The following is a 20,944-nucleotide window of genomic DNA, read 5'->3' as shown; positions in this document are numbered from 1 at the left end:
TATCTTTCTTTTTCTTTTCTTTTTTTCGTAATAATATTTATTTAGCTTTAGGATTTAAATTTAAGCTAGTGTTTGATTATTTATTTACAAATATTTTGACAAATATTATTTGGATGAAAATTTAGGTGAAATTTCACCTTGTGTTTGTTTAGTCACAGTATTTGAAAAACATATTTCACTTTTTTAGAACAATTTGATTTATTTATAAGTTTTAAAAACTATCAAAACTAATCATAAGTTTGTATTACAAGTCAATTGGATCTTCGTTGCAACAAATAACAAATAGTGTCCATAAAACTTGAGAAATGTGGTAGTTTGGGGTGAGAGCAACAAGCATCATTCCATACATCGTAAAGTAAACAAAACACATGACTTTGTTATCCTGAGTCGATTGTTCATCGTTTTCATCAACAATCATACCATCACTTTCATATTCATTAAATATTTCATCACTACTTTATTGTTCACGTAAAAAATATATGTAATACAACGCAAACAACAACTACATAAGGTGTCTCTGTAAAAGAATGAAATTTGGTGTAAAATTTCAATTTTTAAAAGATAGCAAATAATGAAATTTGATTCAAAGACTAGAAAAAACTAATATTTGAAAATATGAAATATTTGTCAAAAATATTTATCAAGTAATAACAAATTATATAAACATATACTATTCGTCAATTTTTCTCCAAATATTATGACTTAAAAAATTGACAATCAAACGAATCCTAAAAATCTCAATTTTAATATAAAATACTTCTTATTAAATATGTATTTTATTTATAAGATTCGAACCGATATCTTTAATTTAATTAAGAACGAAGAGATATTTATCGTCCAACCCAATTTTGATGTGATATGTAAATGTCATTCAATGGACAATTATTTGATAAATAAGTTTGGTATATTTGTGAAATTTAAAACTTTTAGTCCATTATGAAGGATTGTCGGCAAAATGGGTTTGAAAAGAGAAGAAAAAAAAACATTCCGTTACACAATTCATATTGTACAATTATTTTATTTTTTATTCTATGTATATCTTTTTTTATGCAATTTAATGCAACAAACTGAAACTGTATTGTTTAAGTCATAAAATTTTCCAAATTTGTACTCCTATAATTTGCAAAATTACTATTAAAGTAGTAACATCACAAATTATAATATTGAATTTTCGATTTCGAATTTAAAATTTTTTTTGCCTTTTGATGTAGCATTCTTTTTTTCGCACAATTCCATACAAAATAATTGAGTTTTCAAATAAAATTCGTCTACGAGATAATAATTTTAAAAGATTTGAAATTCAAACACGTAAACTTCAAATTCTAATTTCGTCTCTGTCTCCGATTACGATAATGTCTAATCAAATAGAGAACAGTTTCTAGGGACCTCTCTGATTCTCTTGAGAAGGACATGTATATTTATATACATACCCTACGACTTTCATTTTCCTGGGGAAAAAAAATATTTAACTTTAAGAAAGAAAAAAAAATCATGATTCAGAGTATTTATTCTTTATATAAAGAGTCTGATTAAATCGACTTATTTTAAGTGTTTTAAATATTTTTAGGTTATTTGAATAAGTTATAAATTAACTTGTTTATCTAAATATACCCATATAGCTGATAAATATATAAGCTTTATATAAATTCACGTAGAAAATCATATATGTAGATTTTTGTACTCTGAATGTTATCATCTGTATACGGGCAAGAACAACAATAATAATAATATATATTGTGTAATTTTACAATAAAATCGTAAAAATATAAAATATTTGCATGTTCTATTTTTTATTTTGTACGATATAGAGATTATTTTCGATAGTATTTTTACCAGAAGCTAGCTAAATTTAATGATTCATTTTATGGTTTTTTTGTTGGTACCTCATTGTCCAGGAGTATCATAATATAAAAATTTATAGAAAAAAATCCCATACACGTAATTTTAATAATTTTAATGTAGTAAATGAGTGATTCATAAAATTTTAATGAGTTTAATTTGACATAAATAAATATGAAAGGGACCATGTGGGAAGTAGCAGCTGAGGTGTCTGTCAGATTTCAGATACAATTTATTTTTGGACTATTATTAGGCATCGAAAGTGACTTTTTTTTTATATCTCGTATCGATATTTATATTAAAATTTAATTAAATTTAAATTCTTATTAAAAAATTTCATATTGAGATAAAGTGACCCCTAACAAGACGTCTTCATACCTAAGAGGGCTCAAACTTGAGACTTCTTAATTAAAAATAAAAAATACTTACCATTTCACGATAATTTTAGTTGATATTGAAATTGACCTTTAGATGTGTATTTCCATGGACTCTCAAAAATCCAAAAGAATTAATAAATATTCAAACAAAAATTATACAATATGATATCGATGTGCCATAATTCTGCAATCCCCCTTTTTTATAAAAAAAATAAATATTATTCATTTTGTCAACTAGTAAGTTATATAATATTCTTATTTAAGAGATCTATGAACATGTATAGGCATGGATAAAATAAATAGAAAAAAATAGGGTAACATTTATAGTCTTCACTCCACTTAAAATTATGTCTATGTTGTTACATTAGTGACCAAGGATAATTTCTAGCCAGAAATGTATCGAAAAAGATATGAATTAGTCAAACTTCTAAAGAAAACATAAAATTAAACTTTTTCATTTGTTTTAGCAAGAATAGATATCGAATGATTCAAATTTTTAATAAAAGATGAAAAAAATTTGGAATAATTTAGGATGAAAGGCAAAATAAAATGGGTCGTATTATATTTTTTAATAGGTCGGGTTAGGTGGATGGATCATTAAATGGTTAAAATGGAATTTTTTATTTTTTTAAAAAATTTGAGTTGTTATATAAACAATTAATATCAGTAAATTTTTATTAAAATATAATTAAATAAATTGAGTAACTTTCTAAGAAAGAAGTGCATAGTTGAGTGACTTTCTAAGAAAGAAGTGCATAGTTGAGTGACTTTTGGGTGAAAATCAAAAGTTCAGTAACTTACTGAAAGAAGAGTGCATCATCTGAGATATTAACTCCAAAATCGATAACATCTTTTTATGATTTTGGTTTACTAAAATATCTTCTTTTCTATATCCAATTGGAGTCTACATTTGCTCCCTCACCTATAAGTTTTGCTTCCATTTTGTGGGCATGTGTAGTATGGGGAAGAGCATGAGACGGGTCATTAATTAATTAATAATAATAGCTTAATTATCATTTAATATATAGCAGTAATAAGCATTTATTATAAATATCTATGAAGCCTACATGAACATTGATATCATTGACTTATGTTAGTAAAGGCGATAAAAATTTTTGTCAGTATTTATATTAATTACTGTTAAAAGTTATTTTTGATATGGCGGTACTAAAAGAATGAATTTATCAACTATGACATATTTATTTCATGATTATTGTTACATGAGTTTGAATTTTGTCAATTAATAATGTAAATTTTTCTTTTATGTATATATATATCACATCAGGCCAATTACTTGCAATATTAACAAGCACTTTTTTATAACGCGAAAGATAAAGTAAATGACATGTTATATTATATTGTTAGTGTAATAAAAAAAATCATTACATTATCAATACGAGATGAATTACGATATTAGGTATGAATTCAGACAAGTCCAACATATTTAATTTAGATTATATATTTATATTAAAAAAATTGTCATAAATATTAAATTTTAACCAAATAATAAAGCAAAATTATGTGAAAATACTACTATTTGTAACCAATAAAGGTTAATTCCTTATGACAAAAATAGCAGCTTTCATCAAAACAAAAAGATATTGCATCTAGAAGTAAATTTCTCTTTGAGTCAAAGGGATTATATACCTTTATATATATATATATATATATATATATATATATATATATATATATATATATATATATATATAAATAGGACTTTTTGAGCCATTAGTTCCAACAACAAGGACAAACTCTAAAAGTTGAAAAAATAAAGCTAGAAACCAATTAATTAACCATAAAGCTATCCCCTATACCATTTTTTTCATTTTAAGGTTATAACAAGAAAAAGAATTATAATGAGTAAACAAATATGAAAGAAATAAAAAGAAGAGAAGAGTTGAAACCCTTAAAAGAAAAGGGGATAATGCACAAGTACCCCCTCAATCTATGCCCGAAATTCCACAGACACATTTATACTATAGTAAGGTCCTATTACCCCTGAACTTATTTTACAAGTAATTTTCTACTCCTTTTTAGCCTACGTGGCACTAGTTTGAAAAAAAAGTCAACCATCTTTGGACCCACAAAGAAATTATTTCTTATAGATATTTGATGACCAAAAAAGAAAAACGAACGACAATAAAACAATTTATTGAATTTTTTTTTCTTTGTCCAATAATATCCGTGCACTATATTATTTTTAAAATATCCAACAATACTTAATTACTTTATAAAATCAATTGATATTTTACTATTAGTTACTAAATTACTACCTTTCATGATTATTATAATCATTTTCTTATCGCATTTTTCAAGTAATATTTTTCCTCCTAATTTGTGATCCCAAGAGAAGTCCGCCGCGTGGTGGCTCAAATTTTAATGGATTTAAAGATTAAGGTCAAATGTAGATAGTTTTAAAATTCAAAATTACAAAAGTTCTTTTTCCGTTCATAATTATTTGTTTCTAAAAAAAATTAATATAATGTGTAATTTAACTAATATAACTTTATAAAAAATATTAAAAGTCTACTTAACTTTTTGAACTATATTACTATTAAGGGCAAATTTTAAAAAAAAATAATTAATTATTTCTTAATTATTTAAATTGACAATTAATCTTAGATATCTATTTTTAGTATACCTGTTAAATAATTGGGAACGGAGAAACTATATATTTATATTGAATTTATGGTGCTATGATCCATAAAAAATATAAGATTCACCCACTAGCTTGGTTGTTTAACAATTTGATATTATATAGGTAGGTGGACTAATTTTGAATTTTACCATTAAAATTTACGGTACGTGGCTCAAAATTTTTGAACTCAAATTTATTTTTTATTGTATGGATGACTTTACCTTGCAAAATAGGACTTCTCATCGCGAATCGATAGCTCAGACTTTAATATAAATATGGGGAAAAAAAGTAAATCATTTTTATTAAAAATTAATTTAATAAATGGGAAAGCAAAAAAAAAAAAGTAATATCTTGAACATGATATAGCAAAGATGGGAAAAACATTTTCTAACAAAAATATAATTGCTCCCTCCACTTCAGTTTATTTGAACTATTTTTTTTTAGTGTATTTCAAAAGAATATCGTTTTTTTTAATTTTAACTTTCTATATGATATGTATAATACAGCACAAGAGTAAAAGACATTTTTAATACATTGAACATATTTTTAATTTAAGAGCATAAGAGTCAAAAGTCTTAATACCATACACAAAGTACACACGTGATTCTGCTCTAGCAGAAGCGCACACACTACTCACCTCAAGAAAAACACCCTAAGGTCTCGAAAGAGATGAAATTTATTTTCTTAAACTCCATATTAAATCAGACAAATCGAAACGACTAAAGCATTTTAATTTATTACAAAGGTTGTTGCAAGTTGACCAAATATTTGGGGTGAAAAATGAAAAAAAGTCATGGTTTGTGGTCCTAAATGTATCAATTGTCAAAAAGAAAAAATAGAACAACTATCACTTTCTTGTTAATTTTGCTAAGAAAGGGATAGTTTGTTTGTTCCCCTATATTTAATAATATTGTTGTTGGTCCCCCTTCAAGAAATATAAAATTCAAAAAAATACTTATTAACATACCAAAATAATTTATTTTACAATTAAAATAAATAATCGACAGCTAATTAGAGGAGAAGGAAATGATTTGTAAATAATAATAATATTTTAATTCTCTAGGTTAGATACTTTGAGTTAAAAAATCTCAATGTAATCAAATGAAAGATCTAACTAATTAAAGACTAGAGATATTCCCTTTTTAAAATAATGGTTGTAGTAATTGATTCTTGTATAGTTTTATTTTATTATATATAAACTTGGATTAGTGTAATAATGTGTAATGATTAGCATATTAATATGAAATTTTAAAAAATTAGGATAGGTAAAGGGAATTCGAACTCTTGTTAATAAAGATGAAATTCAGATAGTTAATCAGTTGAATTATTAAGATCTCAAATGATATTTATGTTTATATATTAAGAATTTTTGTAATATATTTCGATCTAGAATTGAGAAAAAAGAATAAACTTAATTAGTATTTATGACTTTAAAAAAATAATTGTGGGCCATGGAAAGTAGTTAGAAATTGGTTTTGAATTTTGATATGCTTATTTGGTAAGTTTGGTTCCCATAAATATATATTCTATGAAAATGGATGATTATAATTTTAACAATATGCTGTTTAAAGTTTAAATCAGATGATTACTTGTATTACAATTCTTGTTTGTGATTCTTCTCATTGATCAATAATTAAAATTAGGGGTAATACTTAATAGCATTTCTAGTCCCTCAAATAGTAATTATTATTTTTAATCAGTATGGTATTTGATTAAATATATTTAATGGCTACCTTTATGTTATATTTAATCTATTTTTAAGATTATATTATTATTCAATACTAAGTAATAATTAAGTTTAACATAACACATAAATAATTCAGGTGAAATTATTGATATCAAGGTAAATTTTATAAATATTCAAAAGAATACAAAAAATGTTTATTACATCGAAACTCGGATTTATTTAGTTAAATTAAATTTACTTAGGTAGATTTCAGAAGGACTAAAATATAAATTTTCAATAATTGATTGACCAGCATGAGTGCCATTCAACCCTAAAATTATTAAATTGTTTTTAAATAATTATTTTTTCACTTTATTCTAGCATAATATCTACTTTCTCATTCAAAAAATGCTTAAAATTCTAAAATCTATTTTGTCCCTTCACATTATAAAAGAATATAACTATTTCAAGAACAGTAACTAATGCCCCACTTTGATTTTAACTTTTGAAAACACTTCTATACACACACACATGTATATATATGTTTTTTTTAAAACACTTCTACACTTCTCAAAATAATTATGGTGTTTTTCATTTACATTTTTTTTAATATAAAACTAATTGAGTAAAAGTAATGCTTAATTATTTTATTTTATTTGTGTCTTAAAATATAATTTGTATTTAATGAATATTTACTTTATTTATGGGTCATAATTAAAGTATTCTTAGTCTTCAAAACAATTTATTAATAAAAATGATATTTTGAAATTCTAAAATCCATCTTTATTTGTTCAATATTGACTTGGCATACCTTTTCAAGAATAATAAATAAAATAATAATTTTAATTTATCACCTCTTGAATAATAACAAATTCTATACTTTTGAGAAATACATTGAGAAATAACTATAGTTTATTTTATAAATTAAATCAATAATTTAGAGGTTGTTTGATTGGAAATAAGTTTTTTCGAGATTAATTATCTCACGATAAACTATCCCACCATATATATGTAATAACTTATCTATCACGGTAAAAATAGTGGGATGAATAAATCAAGGTCACCTGATACCTCCAACCAAATGCATGATAAAATAATTTTACGTTTTGTTTTGAGATAACTATACCTTATACCTCATATCAAACGACTCCTAATAAGTGATAAATTATCCCTTGATCTTCTAATTTGTTTAAGTAAAAATGATTATCTATTTATAGTAAATGAATAACTAAAAATGAACGAAGAAAATATTTATCTCAAATATTTTTAATAAGGACGACAAATATTACGAAACTACAGTGTAGAATTGGTTATAAAGGGAAAAGGATCAAGTTTAATATAGTATTATTAGTATGATTTCAACTGTTTTTTAGGGACAATAAATCACATTTATACACAGTGGGTTAAAAATTAAAAGCCTTCTGCAATGTTGAATTAAGACAATTTAATGTTTAGGGTTTGATACTTTAGTTTCTGTTTTCACTTTGTTGGACAATCTGTCAAAAAAAAGGTTTAAAGAAATTAAAAAAAAAAAAAGTTTTGCTAATGGTCCATTTTTGCTAGAGAATTTAATGTTTTTGTCTTGTGTTTGTGACTTATAACATTTAAAAGTAAATATAGGTAGTGAAAAGTGATATATAATACTGATAGGGACTGACTAGAAAATAAAATACAGAAGAATTTGTCCACAAATACCTACCTACTCAACATAAAGTTATCACCTTTATCTACTTTTTTTTTCTTTTTTGATACTCATGTTGTATCATCTAGCGTCTCGATTAATTTTACGGGATATTTATAAAATAACTTACATGTTTAACAATTATCTCCTTAGGGAATTGTTTAACAATTATCTCCTTAGGGAATTGTTTGGCTTAGGTTCATAATTTTGCTATAGATGATCTTTTATACGATACTTTTTTGCATATTTATGATTCTTTTTTCCCTCAGAAAGCTACGATCATCAATATGTCAAACTTTTAAAAAGAAGATGATAGTTACAAGTAATTATGTGATTAGGTTCGTGCGCAGAAGATGGGTCGTATAGTCTTTCAGGCCTGCTCTAAGGGGTTTCATATGAGTTGTGTGCATGTCCGAATATGTTTTGGCAGAGCTATAAGTATGACACATCGAGTTAGATAGAGTAAAGGAGGGTCTTGACAAGTTGGTTCACTAACGCCTTATTTTTCTATTTATAAGCCACAACCTACTTGGACATTGCCGATTTCCTATATTTACTAGCTTACATCAACATAAATATCGAATAATTCTGTATACCGAAGCTTAAACAAATAAAGAAAAATCACCTGATAATTCTCTCTCTATTGAAATTCAAACCTGAAGCATCATAAACTTGAGGATGTTTTAGTTCTGAATTTTTTTCATTAAACTGGAAAAGATTGTTTCAGCACAAATGTCAAAACTGGGGACAATATCTTTGCACTAGAAAGAGTGTACCTTTATCACTCATCTTTTCACAAATACTGGTTTCTAATATCTCAGTTTTGCAGTTCTGCCTACTGGCAAGAACATAGATAGGACGCGTTTTGACGTACCCTACCCGGATGGAAACATGCATGCACATACACACACACACCGGACTCAACAGACATGTTAACGGTACACTTCATGCATGTCAAGGCTACCGACTCATCACGCTTCCATATCTTGCTGTAAAAAGCTCCAGCTTATAACCAATTGACTGCCAAAGAAGTAATATATACCAGGCATGACTACTGAAAAACAGAACAAGAATCTATTCATTTAAGAAAGGGCGTCGGGTAACACTTCCTCGGAGATTAAGAGACACTATTTGAAGCATACCAAAGATCCTGCACATAGAAGACATTATCATATTAGAAGATGAGGAAAGAAATGACAATTATATAAAGGGTGAAAGACTACTATATGTAAAAGAAAAGCAAGGACTGACTTAAGTTCTAGGATAGCGAGAGCCTCCTTTCTTCCGGAGGAACTCGGGGATCTCTACTGAACCACCTTCCAGGAAGGATGAAGGTCGTCGGTTAATTCCAAGGTTGGCATCTCCTTGAGCTAGTTGGTTTCCCTGTAACATCATGAAACAAACTATACAAGATGCACAGGTTTTGCATGAAGAGTGAACATGCAAAGAGAAGTGGATGAGAGGAATACCTGGAGGGGCCTCCCATCACTTTCTTCTTGGCGCTTAAAACCGGTGGCAATTAGTGTTATACTGACCTGCATCATGAGAATAATGACGCGAGTAAACATGATCCAAGATGAATATTGGTCAAGGATTCGGAGAAAGAGAGCTTGAAAATAGTAATAGAAGAACTATGAGTAATGCATACTGACAAGTGATACAATCATCTTGAATGCTGTAACATTACCAGAACCTATTTGTGTTTGCCATAGAACTAACATAGACAAGCATTTGGTGTGGGAAAATAAAGGCAATGTCACAACCGATGCATCTTTTCATTGGAGAACTAATTTTGCATCATATACCTATTTCTCTGTTCGTATCAGTATTAGTAGCATTTCTTGTCCTATGAAGTCTGTTACTACCCGTTGTTTCCTGTGCTTCCATTATCGCATTATTTGGCTATTGTTACTGTTCCGTGTTTTCTGAGTGACATGTAGTGTTTTCCTTATTATTTGGTTATGTCCTCTTTACATGTGTATTTTTCTTTTTCAAACTGCTGTATTATGTTTTATTTGAAGTGAAGGATCTTTCGGAACTAGTCTTTCTACCTCCACGATGTGGAGTAAGGTCTGCACTCTATCTTCATCAGACACCACCTATGGAATTACACTAGGTATGTGGTAAGAATTTAAACACTTGATTTACCAATTAGAGAGAAAGCCTTCCCTACACTTGATCAATATTTGGCTTCTGACCTGATAAGCTGTTTCTCGAAGTACATACTTTGCTGAGAAGTTCTTTCAGAACTAGATTTGTTATGCAAGAGAAAGCGATTGATAATGCTTTCTCGTAGTAAAGGAAACCAACCATTAGTATCCCTCACAGTTCGGGTTTTATGGTCAGACATACTTTTATGCTGTTCCAATTAGAAGTTTCTGAGAGTCTATACCAGGCCCATTGTAATCATTAAACATATAGATCTTTGCTAGTTATTTCAACATAGTATCATCTTAACAAAGCCAATGTTATCCTTGTGATAGGAGATATTAAATGTACCTGTCCACTTAATGATGGGTCTATCACAGCTCCAAAAATGAGGTTGGCACTTGGGTCGACAAGGTCATATATAACCTCTGCTGCAGCATTTACCTAGAGAAGTGCCAAATGAACATGCAAATGTAAGAGAATACATCAAAAATTGGATAATCATGAATTAACATAATCAACAATGTGTCTACGAGCATAAGATATTGTGAATGAAGTATTCTTTAAAGAGGTTCAAAAACACTTATGGTACATCTGAAGTAGGAATGCTTTGACTCGATAGTTGTGAGCAAATGACTCATCTGACCATCACTATGCATAACATGAAAAGGATGCAATGATGGAAATGTGGCTATATGCTTTTTCGATTGAAAAGCAGTCATCAAAGCTGAAGAGAGATAGCAAAAAGGACAAACAGGTAGACCAAAAGTGTAGACCATTAAATTTTCTAGAGAAACCGCACTCATGCATCATTAATTAAAGATTCTCTTTGTTCTTCTCCATTTCTAGAAACAATCACTCAGGGAAATTAATGAAAGTAGGTCATATAATAACTATCTATACATGCTAGGTTCGATATAAAAAGTTAATTTACTGAAAGCAGTAAAAACATTGGGGGTAGGGGTGGGGGTGGAGGGGAGCAGGGAAGGTACCTCAAATAATGTTAAATCGTTACCACCGGTTATATTCCACACAATTCCTGTAGCTCTCTCTATGCCAATGTCCAGCAAAGGAGATTGAACAGCATTCAATGCAGCATCTCTGGCTCTGGTCTTCCCTGCAATATCAACTCAACAATAAGACATGTCCTGTAATACATTCTCAACAGAAATAATTCAATTTGCTGATAAACCCAACTACTTGAGAGACGAGAAAAACTGTATGTGGCCAACTGGCTATACATCTTATCCCAATCTAAAATATCAGTCCATGTAGTCTGCTAGAACTCATAACTTAGCTGCTTTTTAATATGGATCTGAAATACTTTTGGGTCTTGGTCAAAACAAGGATGGAACATGCAAAAAAAATTTGCACTTTCAGAAAGAAGTGAAGGCTACAACATTGTGAAATTAATATAAACTTGTCAAATGTACATTGTGGCATGACAGGTGTGAAAGTTATGAGAGTGCATGTAAGCTTAGGTTTAGGTCCATTATTATTGATAACAAAGAAATCCCAGAAAAGACTCATTTAATATCCGTGGAAAAGATACTATATCTATCTTCACAAAAGATTTGACTAGAAAAATATTGTCTAGTGTTTGTCATGGCAACTGGTAAAGACATTGTCAGTATTGAAAGGGAAAGACAAAAGAAATAATTAGTTCAACAGAACTTTTATTTCATATTTCCAACATTGCAGCCCTCGTAGTTGTCAAGTATGCCATTGTGGCTACAACATTGTGAAATTAATATAAACTTGTCAAATGTGCATTGTGGCATGACAGGGTGTGAAAGTTATGAGAGCGTATGTAAGCTTAGGTTTAGGTCCATTATTATTGATAACAAAGAAATCCCAGAAAAGACTCATTTAACATCCGTGGAAAAGATACTATATTCATCTTCACAAAAGATTTGACTAGAAAAATATTGTAGTCTAGTGTTTGTCATGGCAATTGGTAAAGACATTGTCAGTATTGAAAGGGGAAGACAAAAGAAATAATTAGTTCAACAGAACTTTCATTTCATATTTCCAACATTGCAGCCCTCGTAGTTGTCAAGTATGCCATTTTTCTTTAATATGACCTGATTATAGGTTCCGTCATCAGCTAAAGCTATTCAGGGAATTCAATAGCTCGCTAACATCTCAGGAAACGTAACTCAAGGAACCATAAGAAAATATTAGGATAGAAGTAAGCAAAACATGTGATTCGGTGGTTTAGAATTGGGATTGCTATTCATTTGGGGAGTGGCTTTGGTAGTCCAAATATTGATAGGAAATAAGGAGAATGATGCACAAGTGATCTTATGATAATGTTCTTTTTTTTATGACAAGGAGACCCGCAGCCGCTACCCTTTGAGTGCGCACAGGGTAAAACCCCCCTCGCAATAGCTCGCAGTCGACCAACAGATGGTTGTGTCATCATTTAAAATGTATACAGCATATTAGACGAGCATAAGCTTGCGCTGCAGTCTACTGTTTGGTAAGTTTTTGTACCAGAAAAATATATTTTTTCTTGGTTAAAATGATGCTATCAGGGAACTCTTAGATGGGTGATTAGATCTAGAACTCTTATGAGAATGTTTTTATCCACTTCTGTTTGTTTAATCCCTTTTGACTTTAGAGGTACTTATAATATATCAGATATATAGGCCCTGAATGTGTCACATAAGGCAACTTCATCACATTCGTAGTCACCTTACATCTGACAAAATTATGAATTAAACGGTACTAACAAAAAGTGATAGGCCCCAATTGAAAAATAGCTCCCTGAACTTACCTGTAGCAGTTCCTATTCCCATCAACGAAGAACCAGCATTTGCCATAATAGCACGCACATCAGCAAAATCAACATTTACCAGTCCAGGAATCTGAATTCATGTAGATATACTGAGAATAAATAATACAGACTAATATATTCACTCACTTAACAAGAGCACCGGTTCGAAAGTGAATTTGATTCATCCATAAGCAAAGAATATATGAAAACATCAGAACTGAGATCAAAGTTACATATTATACAGCGGAACTCAGATGCATAAAAAGAAGATGAATGGACATTTGGGAACAAATATCAGACTCATTGCTCTACAAATCCATACAAAGATCATATGGTATGAATCAGAAGCTTGTAGCAATAAATAAACATAGAAAATTACATTGGTGATAACAAACTGAATGGGGGGTATCCTTCATTTTTGATGTAAAGAAAGTATGTAGTCGTGGCAGAAGACGTTGTTGATTTTTCGGAATCCTTGTAACATTAAAAAGGTATTTTGTATTAGTAAATATATTTGCCAGCCCTATTTTGTTGCTGATGAAACAAACTGATTGGAGGGCATCACATCATAATTTCTTCAGAGAACACCAAAGATGTTCCATAGTCTCTCCAAACATATCAAAACCAAGAGCAGGATAAAATTAGTAGGGCGATTAATACTACTACAGATAAAGATTTGTGTGCAGCTGATACAGTCAATTTTGGAGAAGTTTACGTAATGAGAGAGCTAGGAAATGCTTTGATGAAACCTCAACTCCAAACCACTCTCAAAGCTAATTGTTTAAACAACCTTTTTTGATGGACTATGTTAGCTGCTGTAATAAGAACAGATCTGTCTTTGGACTTTGTTAGTTCCATTGTCTTATGACAATATTAAAGGGGCTAACAACTCTTTATTTTGTATTTATTTTCTGTAGCTATGCATCTTCTTGATGCCTTTCAGTGAATTAAATACCTTCATCAAAACAACGATTTGTGAGCAGCTGATGATGTGGACTTCTGGAGAATGAGGGATGAGAATTCAGTTTATGGATTAGAAAAGAGGCAAACGTTGTGATAGAGGCAGGGAGTGCCCTATCCACTCCCTAATACCAAAACAGGAAAAATGAAAGAAAGAAACATCAACATCACTGGCCAGCAAGGTTTCGCTGCATTCTTCCAGGTCAGACTAGAAACAGTTCTGCCAATTAACATTGACCGGGCACGAGAGTTTGTCATTCTCCCCTCCCTCCTGTCTCTCCCACTCTTTTAGGGGTAGGTGGCAAATAATGCTAGATTCATCAGAAGCTTACAAAGCATGTATCCAAATTTGGATGTGAATGTCAATATCTCAAGTTTTAACAGCTTATACACACTGCAGACTTATCAGCTATATGGTGTCACCAAATCAAAGCAAATTAAGATGCACTCCACTGGTAACAGACAGGGATTGTTCAGATATAACTGAGTTAATGATCACCTAGTCTAGGTGAAACTACAGTGATTATTAACATAGAATTGAGTATATCTTGATATTGCAAGCATAAAATTGAGTAAATGATGACCTTCCCTAGGTGAAAATGTTACTCTCTCCATTTCAATTTAGAAGTTTAAGAAAGTAAAAAATATGAAATCTTGTGGTCTTAAATTAAAGATATGCAGAGAATGTTTTTTTTTGAGAAGGTTAACTGGTATTATGAACAAAAGGAGTACACCAATAATGTGCTCCTACATAATTACATCAAAAGTATGAAGGAACAGCCCGAAACAAAATCTATCACCTATATTATAAACTGTCTAAAAATAGGGTAATGTCCCCTATATCCTTAGGTACAGAGTGGATACACCAAAAGTAAAAGGTTGCTAAACAGTTTGAAATGCCCTTTAATCTTGTGGCCTTAAACATTTCATGTGGTAAGTTGAAGTTGAGGAGTTGCCAAAAAAAGGAAAGAGGGAATTCTTTTGATACAGACTACAAACGAAAGTAAGACGAGCAAATCGAAACAGGTGGAGTAAATAATACTCCTTCCGTCCCATATTAGTTGATCACTTTCCATTTTACACGCATAATAAAAAAATCATAATAACGAAGATAATTTTACTAATTCACCCCTTAAAAAATTCTACGAGATTCTACAAACAAATGTGAACACTTTCAAAAGGAATTAATTGCAAGGTAATATAGGAAAAAATATTAATGTTTTCTTGATTTAGTAAGGTGATCAACTAATATGAGATCATGAGAGAACTGTTTTTAGTAAGATGATCAACTAAAATGGGACGGAGAGGGAGTAACTGCTAAAGACAAGCAAAATCAAATGCACAAAAATGAAGACAGGAGAGAAGTTAAAGCGTGAATTTCCTGTGGGACCACGCCAAAGAAACCTCCTCCCTCCCCCCACCAAAAAGCAGGGAATGAAAGGGCCAGTTGCTAGATGTAAAGTAAGACTGAGAAAATCAACTTAACTTCAAATTAATGTCAAACAATGTAGAGAGCAGAATGGAAACAAAAGAGAGGGAGAACTCAGCATTCCTACCGTAATTATATCAGAAATACCACGAACCCCTTGCCGAAGAATATCATCAGCCAGGTTAAAAGCTTCAGTTACTGGGGTTGATAAGGAAACAGCAGTCAGTAACTTGTCATTAGGAATGACAATTAGTGTATCAACATTTTCTCTCAAAGCTGCAATTCCTTCTTGGGCTTGAACTGCTCTTCTTCGTCCCTCAAAAGAAAAGGGGGTTGTGACAATACCAACAGTTAAGATACCCATTGATTTGGCAATTCCTGCAATTATAGGAGCCCCACCAGTCCCTGTTCCTCCGCCCATTCCAGCCTGCACATAAAATTTTGAAGCCCAGAAAGGAGGAAAGTTAATTTAATTACTCCCTTCTACAAGACCAAAAATGTATAGGAACTTTAATTCTGAATAGAGCAATATGCAGATCATCCATATTTAACTTTTACAAAGCTTCTGGATAATATGCATTGAGATGGATGACATCAATCATCTTACATGTATTTAGTTTCATAAGGATAACTCGTGAAGTTTATAAGTGTCAGAACCAAAAATTGGAGGCAAAACAGAAAATGACATTGTATTCCAGAGTAAGATATTCCTTTTGATCAGTGCACTAGATTAAATATGTTCCAAGTTGAGAAATTTCACTGATTTCTGGACACCATTTAAACTGAATAAAATAAGGAAACAAATGCAGATTGATATTAAGACCCTAAGAGCAAAATTCATCATCTTATACCCCTGATAAATTTCAGTATATCCCCTTCACTCAAGCCTTCCAAACCATATTTGGCGATTTTCAGTAAATTCCAGACGTCATACAACTTTTAAGAAAATCCCCTCATGCATAGTTTGGTTGAAGTTATCATAAATGGACCAAAAACTAAAAATGTGGCAAAATCACCCAATTTAGCACTTAATCGAAAACCAAATATTTCTCTTTCTAGGTAATGACTGAATTACCCTACCGATCATCAAGGCACCTTGAAGATGTCAATCATGTGAAAGTTTTTTCCTCTCTTTGAATGGATGATCTAGTCAAATTCATTCATTTCTCATCTTATTTAAGCAAGGGAAATCATATTCCTAAGGTGCTTAAAGGCTAAAATGCCATATATCACAGATACTCTAGCTTCTCCAGCATCAAGTTCACCTAATTTACATTTCTGCCTGGTATCAACCTTGTCCCTGAAAACTCAAACTCAAACTAATGATTTGATGAAATGTCAGGTGTTCATCCTGGAAATTATACTCCCTTGATTCACTACGTAGAATAAATAGTACTTCATTTCTAGATATTTCTATTCAATATAGGGAGTGATGTGCGACATCAGATTATGACACTGTCTTTTGCCTACAACCTTTACAGTCAGCATACCCAGCCCAAGCTTGTGGTGTATGCAAGACAAAGACAAAATCCAGATGGGTACAAAATTTACAACAACTACATCTCATAGATGGACACAATGCAAAATTATTTATAACGTTATGAAATTTTTAGGATTTTGTAGTTGTGAAAACAGAGAAGCTTAAAGGGATGAAGTGGAAGAATGTAATACAATTATAGCAATTAGTGACAAGAGAATAAACTTTCCTCTTAAAGGTAGACCGCCTGAATTGTTAAAGAATAAGACGTCTAAAATATACATCTTAGTACTAAGATGTGTATTAAGATTTAGATGTCTGAGTACACATCTGAATTGTTAAGATGTTGTAATAAGATCCAAATACTAATTAATTAAGATTTTTATTTTTTTAAACATATGAATGTATAAAACTGGTCTTTATTTTAAAATTAATACAACAACGCATCTGGTGTAGTTCCACAAGTTATTTTAAAAAAAATGCTTAAATATAAAAATTCAATAAAGTACTAATTAATTTAATATTATATTAAGAAATATTATTAAACATTGTTTGGCGATTGGTGGTAGTGTTAACTAGCGGCGGCGGTTATGAGTGCCGATTGGGAATGGTGTTGGTTATGAATAGTAGCTAGTTAGTGAAGGTGGTTGACAGTAGTGGTTGATGGTGGCAGATGATAGTTGTGGTGGATTGATAGTGACGGCTAATGGTGGTGATGCATGATAGTAGTGGTTGATGACATATAGTATAGATCGATGGTGGGCATACTCAGTAGTGATTGTTGGTTGTTATGGTAATGGTGGTCGACGGTGATGATTGTAATGGTGGCTAGTGGTGGTGATAGTTGATTATAATGATTTACATCAGTGGTGATTGTGGTTGCGGATGGTAGTAAATGATAATGGTGGGCGATAGCGTTAGCGGTGAATAAATGGAAACGGTGAACTTGCATCTTTTTAAATTTTTCGACAGACATCCTAATGACAGTGGGACTTTGTTACAAATCATAATCATTCAGACCCATTATATAGTTGGGACATGGAAAATAAAAAAGAGCACCAAATGGTTAAGATTCAGATCTAAATAACAAACTTAATGATTGATATCTACATGATTAAGACTAAGACCATCACTAAGTGCAAACAAATGAGGCCTAAATGGAAATCCCTTCAACCGCCACTTTTTACCGTTTCCAGATGCTTTTAAAGGGGTAGTAGCCATATGTTAAAAAAAAAGTATTTGGAGTTTGGTTATAGTGTTGCAATTAGCTTGCCTTTAATGGATGGTTGTTACATATAGTTTCATAATGTATAGTTTTTATTGTATTGTTTTGATGAATATAATGTTTGAGTAAATATTATCGTTTCCCTAATAACATAATACAACACATTAGCAATTCGAAAGACAAACCTACAAGAAAAGCACGGTACCAGGTAAAGCTATTATAAGATTGCAGTGTAAAGGTTAAAATAAGATTATTATTGGAAATATACAAAGACTAAATGAGAAGAAAAAGATAAGGTAACAACGCGATCACACAAGATCGGTCGTTACTTAAAATGAGACTTTTGATCGTTACATAACAATGAATTTAACGATACGATACAATATAATTTAAAGTAACGATAACAAAAACATGGTATTTACTCTAACAGTACAATAGGTAACTATCATCCAAACAAGCTGCAATTATATGAAGATCATTTGGTGATTCTGCATGTTATCACCAATTAACTCTTATGAGTTTCATATATTCCTCATAGCTAGAAAGGAAGCACTTTATCGCAGTATCTGTTATTGAAGAATGAAAAAACAAAGAATCTAGTACAACACCATATGAAACCGAGAAACTGAGAAGACAAAAAAAGATATGACAAAGCATCAAAGTAAAGTTAGCATAAAGCTAAACAACTTGAACTTATAGTCCTAAACAAAAGCTGAACTTACAGTCACAAAAACCATATCTGCACCGCGAACTGCTTCTTCGATAGCCTCCTTGCTTTCTTTGGCAGCATTCATCCCTATATCTGGATTACCACCTGCACCTAGTCCTCTCGTGAGCTCTTGGCCTATTGGCAATCGATTCTCAGGAAACACAGGCGACATCCTAATTGCCTGAATATCAGTATTCACAATCCAAAACTCCACGCCATTCATAGAGCTCTCAATCATCCGATTAACTGCATTTGATCCACCACCTCCTACACCAACCACCTTAATCTTAGCCTCATTGAAATTCTTCAAACTAGATGAGTCCATTAAGCTCTCGGCAACACCTCCACTCGAGCTTTCCTGTCTAGAGGTAGTGAAAGTATGGTTTCCTTCACCTTGAAGCATCGAAATTTCAGGATGCAGATTTAGAAACGAGTCCTTACTTTGATAATTATTGAACCTATGTGAATTAGCTGAACACTTGAACTGTGGACAACTTGAAATACCCTTTTGGTTAACACTCAAGTATCCAACTTTCTCATCCTGCATTTTCAAAGGACAAACTCTTCTTGCAAGAACAGTTAACACCCCATTCCGCAATCGAGTATCCAGAGGCACAAACACAGCTGATGTACAACTAGCCATACCCAAACTCAAAAAACCCACTATCCAAAATCAACTTAATCTACTAATTCCCCAAAAATATCACAACCCCACCTCACTATAACTGAATTTCAACCCCAAAACTTTCTTTCAGCACCTGTCAATTGAAAAAAAATCAAGAAAACAGACAATCAGGGGAAATTTGTAAAAGGGCTCCAATACCCAAACACCCCCCACCCCCAATGTACAAACCCATTAAAACTTGCAACAAGAAGATAACATAAACCATAATGCCAACAGATAAAGCTCAAAACTTCATACATTTCTACCATTCCCCCCCCCCCCCCCCAAACAAAGCAAGATAGAACTGAAAACCTTAAAATTACAGAAATTGTAGCAAGATTGTAACTTTAGCAAGAAGTAGAGAGATTCTTGGAAACAAATACTTACAGAATAATTCGCAGCATTTACAGCGAGAGAGGCGAAGTTTTCAGTGATAAAAAAAAAAAAGAGAAGGGATTTTTTGCTATTTTATTATTTTAGTGTATAAGCTATAGTAAGAAAAACTGGATTTTAGCAATTTCAGTGTCCATTTTGATAAAAATATCAACTTTTTTGTAAAATACTTCACAAGAATTGCTTGAGAATCACCCTAACTTAAGTTACTTTTTTTTAAAAAAAAATATTAAGAAAAATATGATAATTAAAGAGAGTAAAAATTTGTTTATATTAGATATTTCTTTAAGTCAAGCATAGTCACACATATATTAGGGTTTTTTTTTTATCACTTATTTGAGTCAAGCAATTGTTAGTTAGTGATATTCTTTTAGTTTGCTTTATTAATTCTTATAATTGTTTTTATTTGACTAAATTGTATATGGAAATTGCTTTTTTTTTATAAGTATTTATAAGTAAATAGGATCTCGATGAAAGAACTGTCCGAAGTAAAGGTGATTAGGCAAATTTCATTAAGGTGATTAGCAATTCTCCATGAAGCAGGTGTATGCAAAACTTAGAGGTACTTATCAGAAAATATAGCAGCAGAGATTGGTATGCAACAACTTTGAAGCTCCCAAGTGGATTTTCATATTCTGTATGTCAATCTCAAAAGACTATACCCTAGAGACTGACTGTTGAAGTGTAAGTTGGTTGATCAAAATGTCTACCCTTTGTGTGAAGCAACGATGGAGCCTTTCGTCGAAAAATTATACTGCATAGCTAGGTAAAAAAAATATATATATATATATATATATATACTACATATTGACACTCTTCGACTTCTACACATTTTTACGTTTTTATATTTTGACACTCCTTAGTTGTTATTCCGGCTACTCCATTGATGTAAAGCACAAGAGGAATGAACTAGTCGTTGTTTGCCCTGCGCTGGTGAGGATATAATAGGAACACAG

General features: G+C 31.0%; 1 protein-coding gene across 1 annotated transcript; it reads right to left on the bottom strand.

Moving 5' to 3' along the window:
• Window positions 1-8,885: 8,885 nt before the first annotated feature.
• Window positions 8,886-20,286, bottom strand: LOC101260679 (cell division protein FtsZ homolog 2-1, chloroplastic). The gene is made up of 9 exons (XM_004249401.5): window positions 19,983-20,286; window positions 18,945-19,689; window positions 15,648-15,947; window positions 13,132-13,222; window positions 11,345-11,469; window positions 10,704-10,796; window positions 9,674-9,739; window positions 9,456-9,587; window positions 8,886-9,354 (listed from the first exon to the last, which is right to left on the bottom strand). The coding sequence occupies exons 2-8, from the start codon at window positions 19,572-19,574 to the stop codon at window positions 9,456-9,458; spliced, it is 1,437 nt and encodes a 478-aa protein (XP_004249449.1). The 5' UTR covers window positions 19,575-19,689; window positions 19,983-20,286; the 3' UTR covers window positions 8,886-9,354.
• Window positions 20,287-20,944: the final 658 nt, after the last annotated feature.

Source organism: Solanum lycopersicum, chromosome 10 (genome assembly GCF_036512215.1).
Source record: "Solanum lycopersicum chromosome 10, SLM_r2.1".
Classification (NCBI taxonomy): Eukaryota; Viridiplantae; Streptophyta; class Magnoliopsida; order Solanales; family Solanaceae; genus Solanum; species Solanum lycopersicum.
Note: the sequence above shows the minus strand (reverse complement) of the source record. Positions and strands in the feature narration are given on the sequence as shown.

Bases quoted from the DNA above. Each gene is read 5' to 3' on its own strand.
- LOC101260679 (XM_004249401.5), bottom strand. From the start codon at position 19,574: ATGGCTAGTTGTACATCAGCTGTGTTTGTGCCTCTGGATACTCGATTG. The intron at 13,223-15,647 runs GTAGGAATGCTG...ACATGAATTCAG, and splicing joins GTATTTCTGATATAATTACG to ATTCCTGGACTGGTAAATGT. The intron at 11,470-13,131 runs GTAAGTTCAGGG...TTGATATTGCAG, and splicing joins GGGAATAGGAACTGCTACAG to GGAAGACCAGAGCCAGAGAT.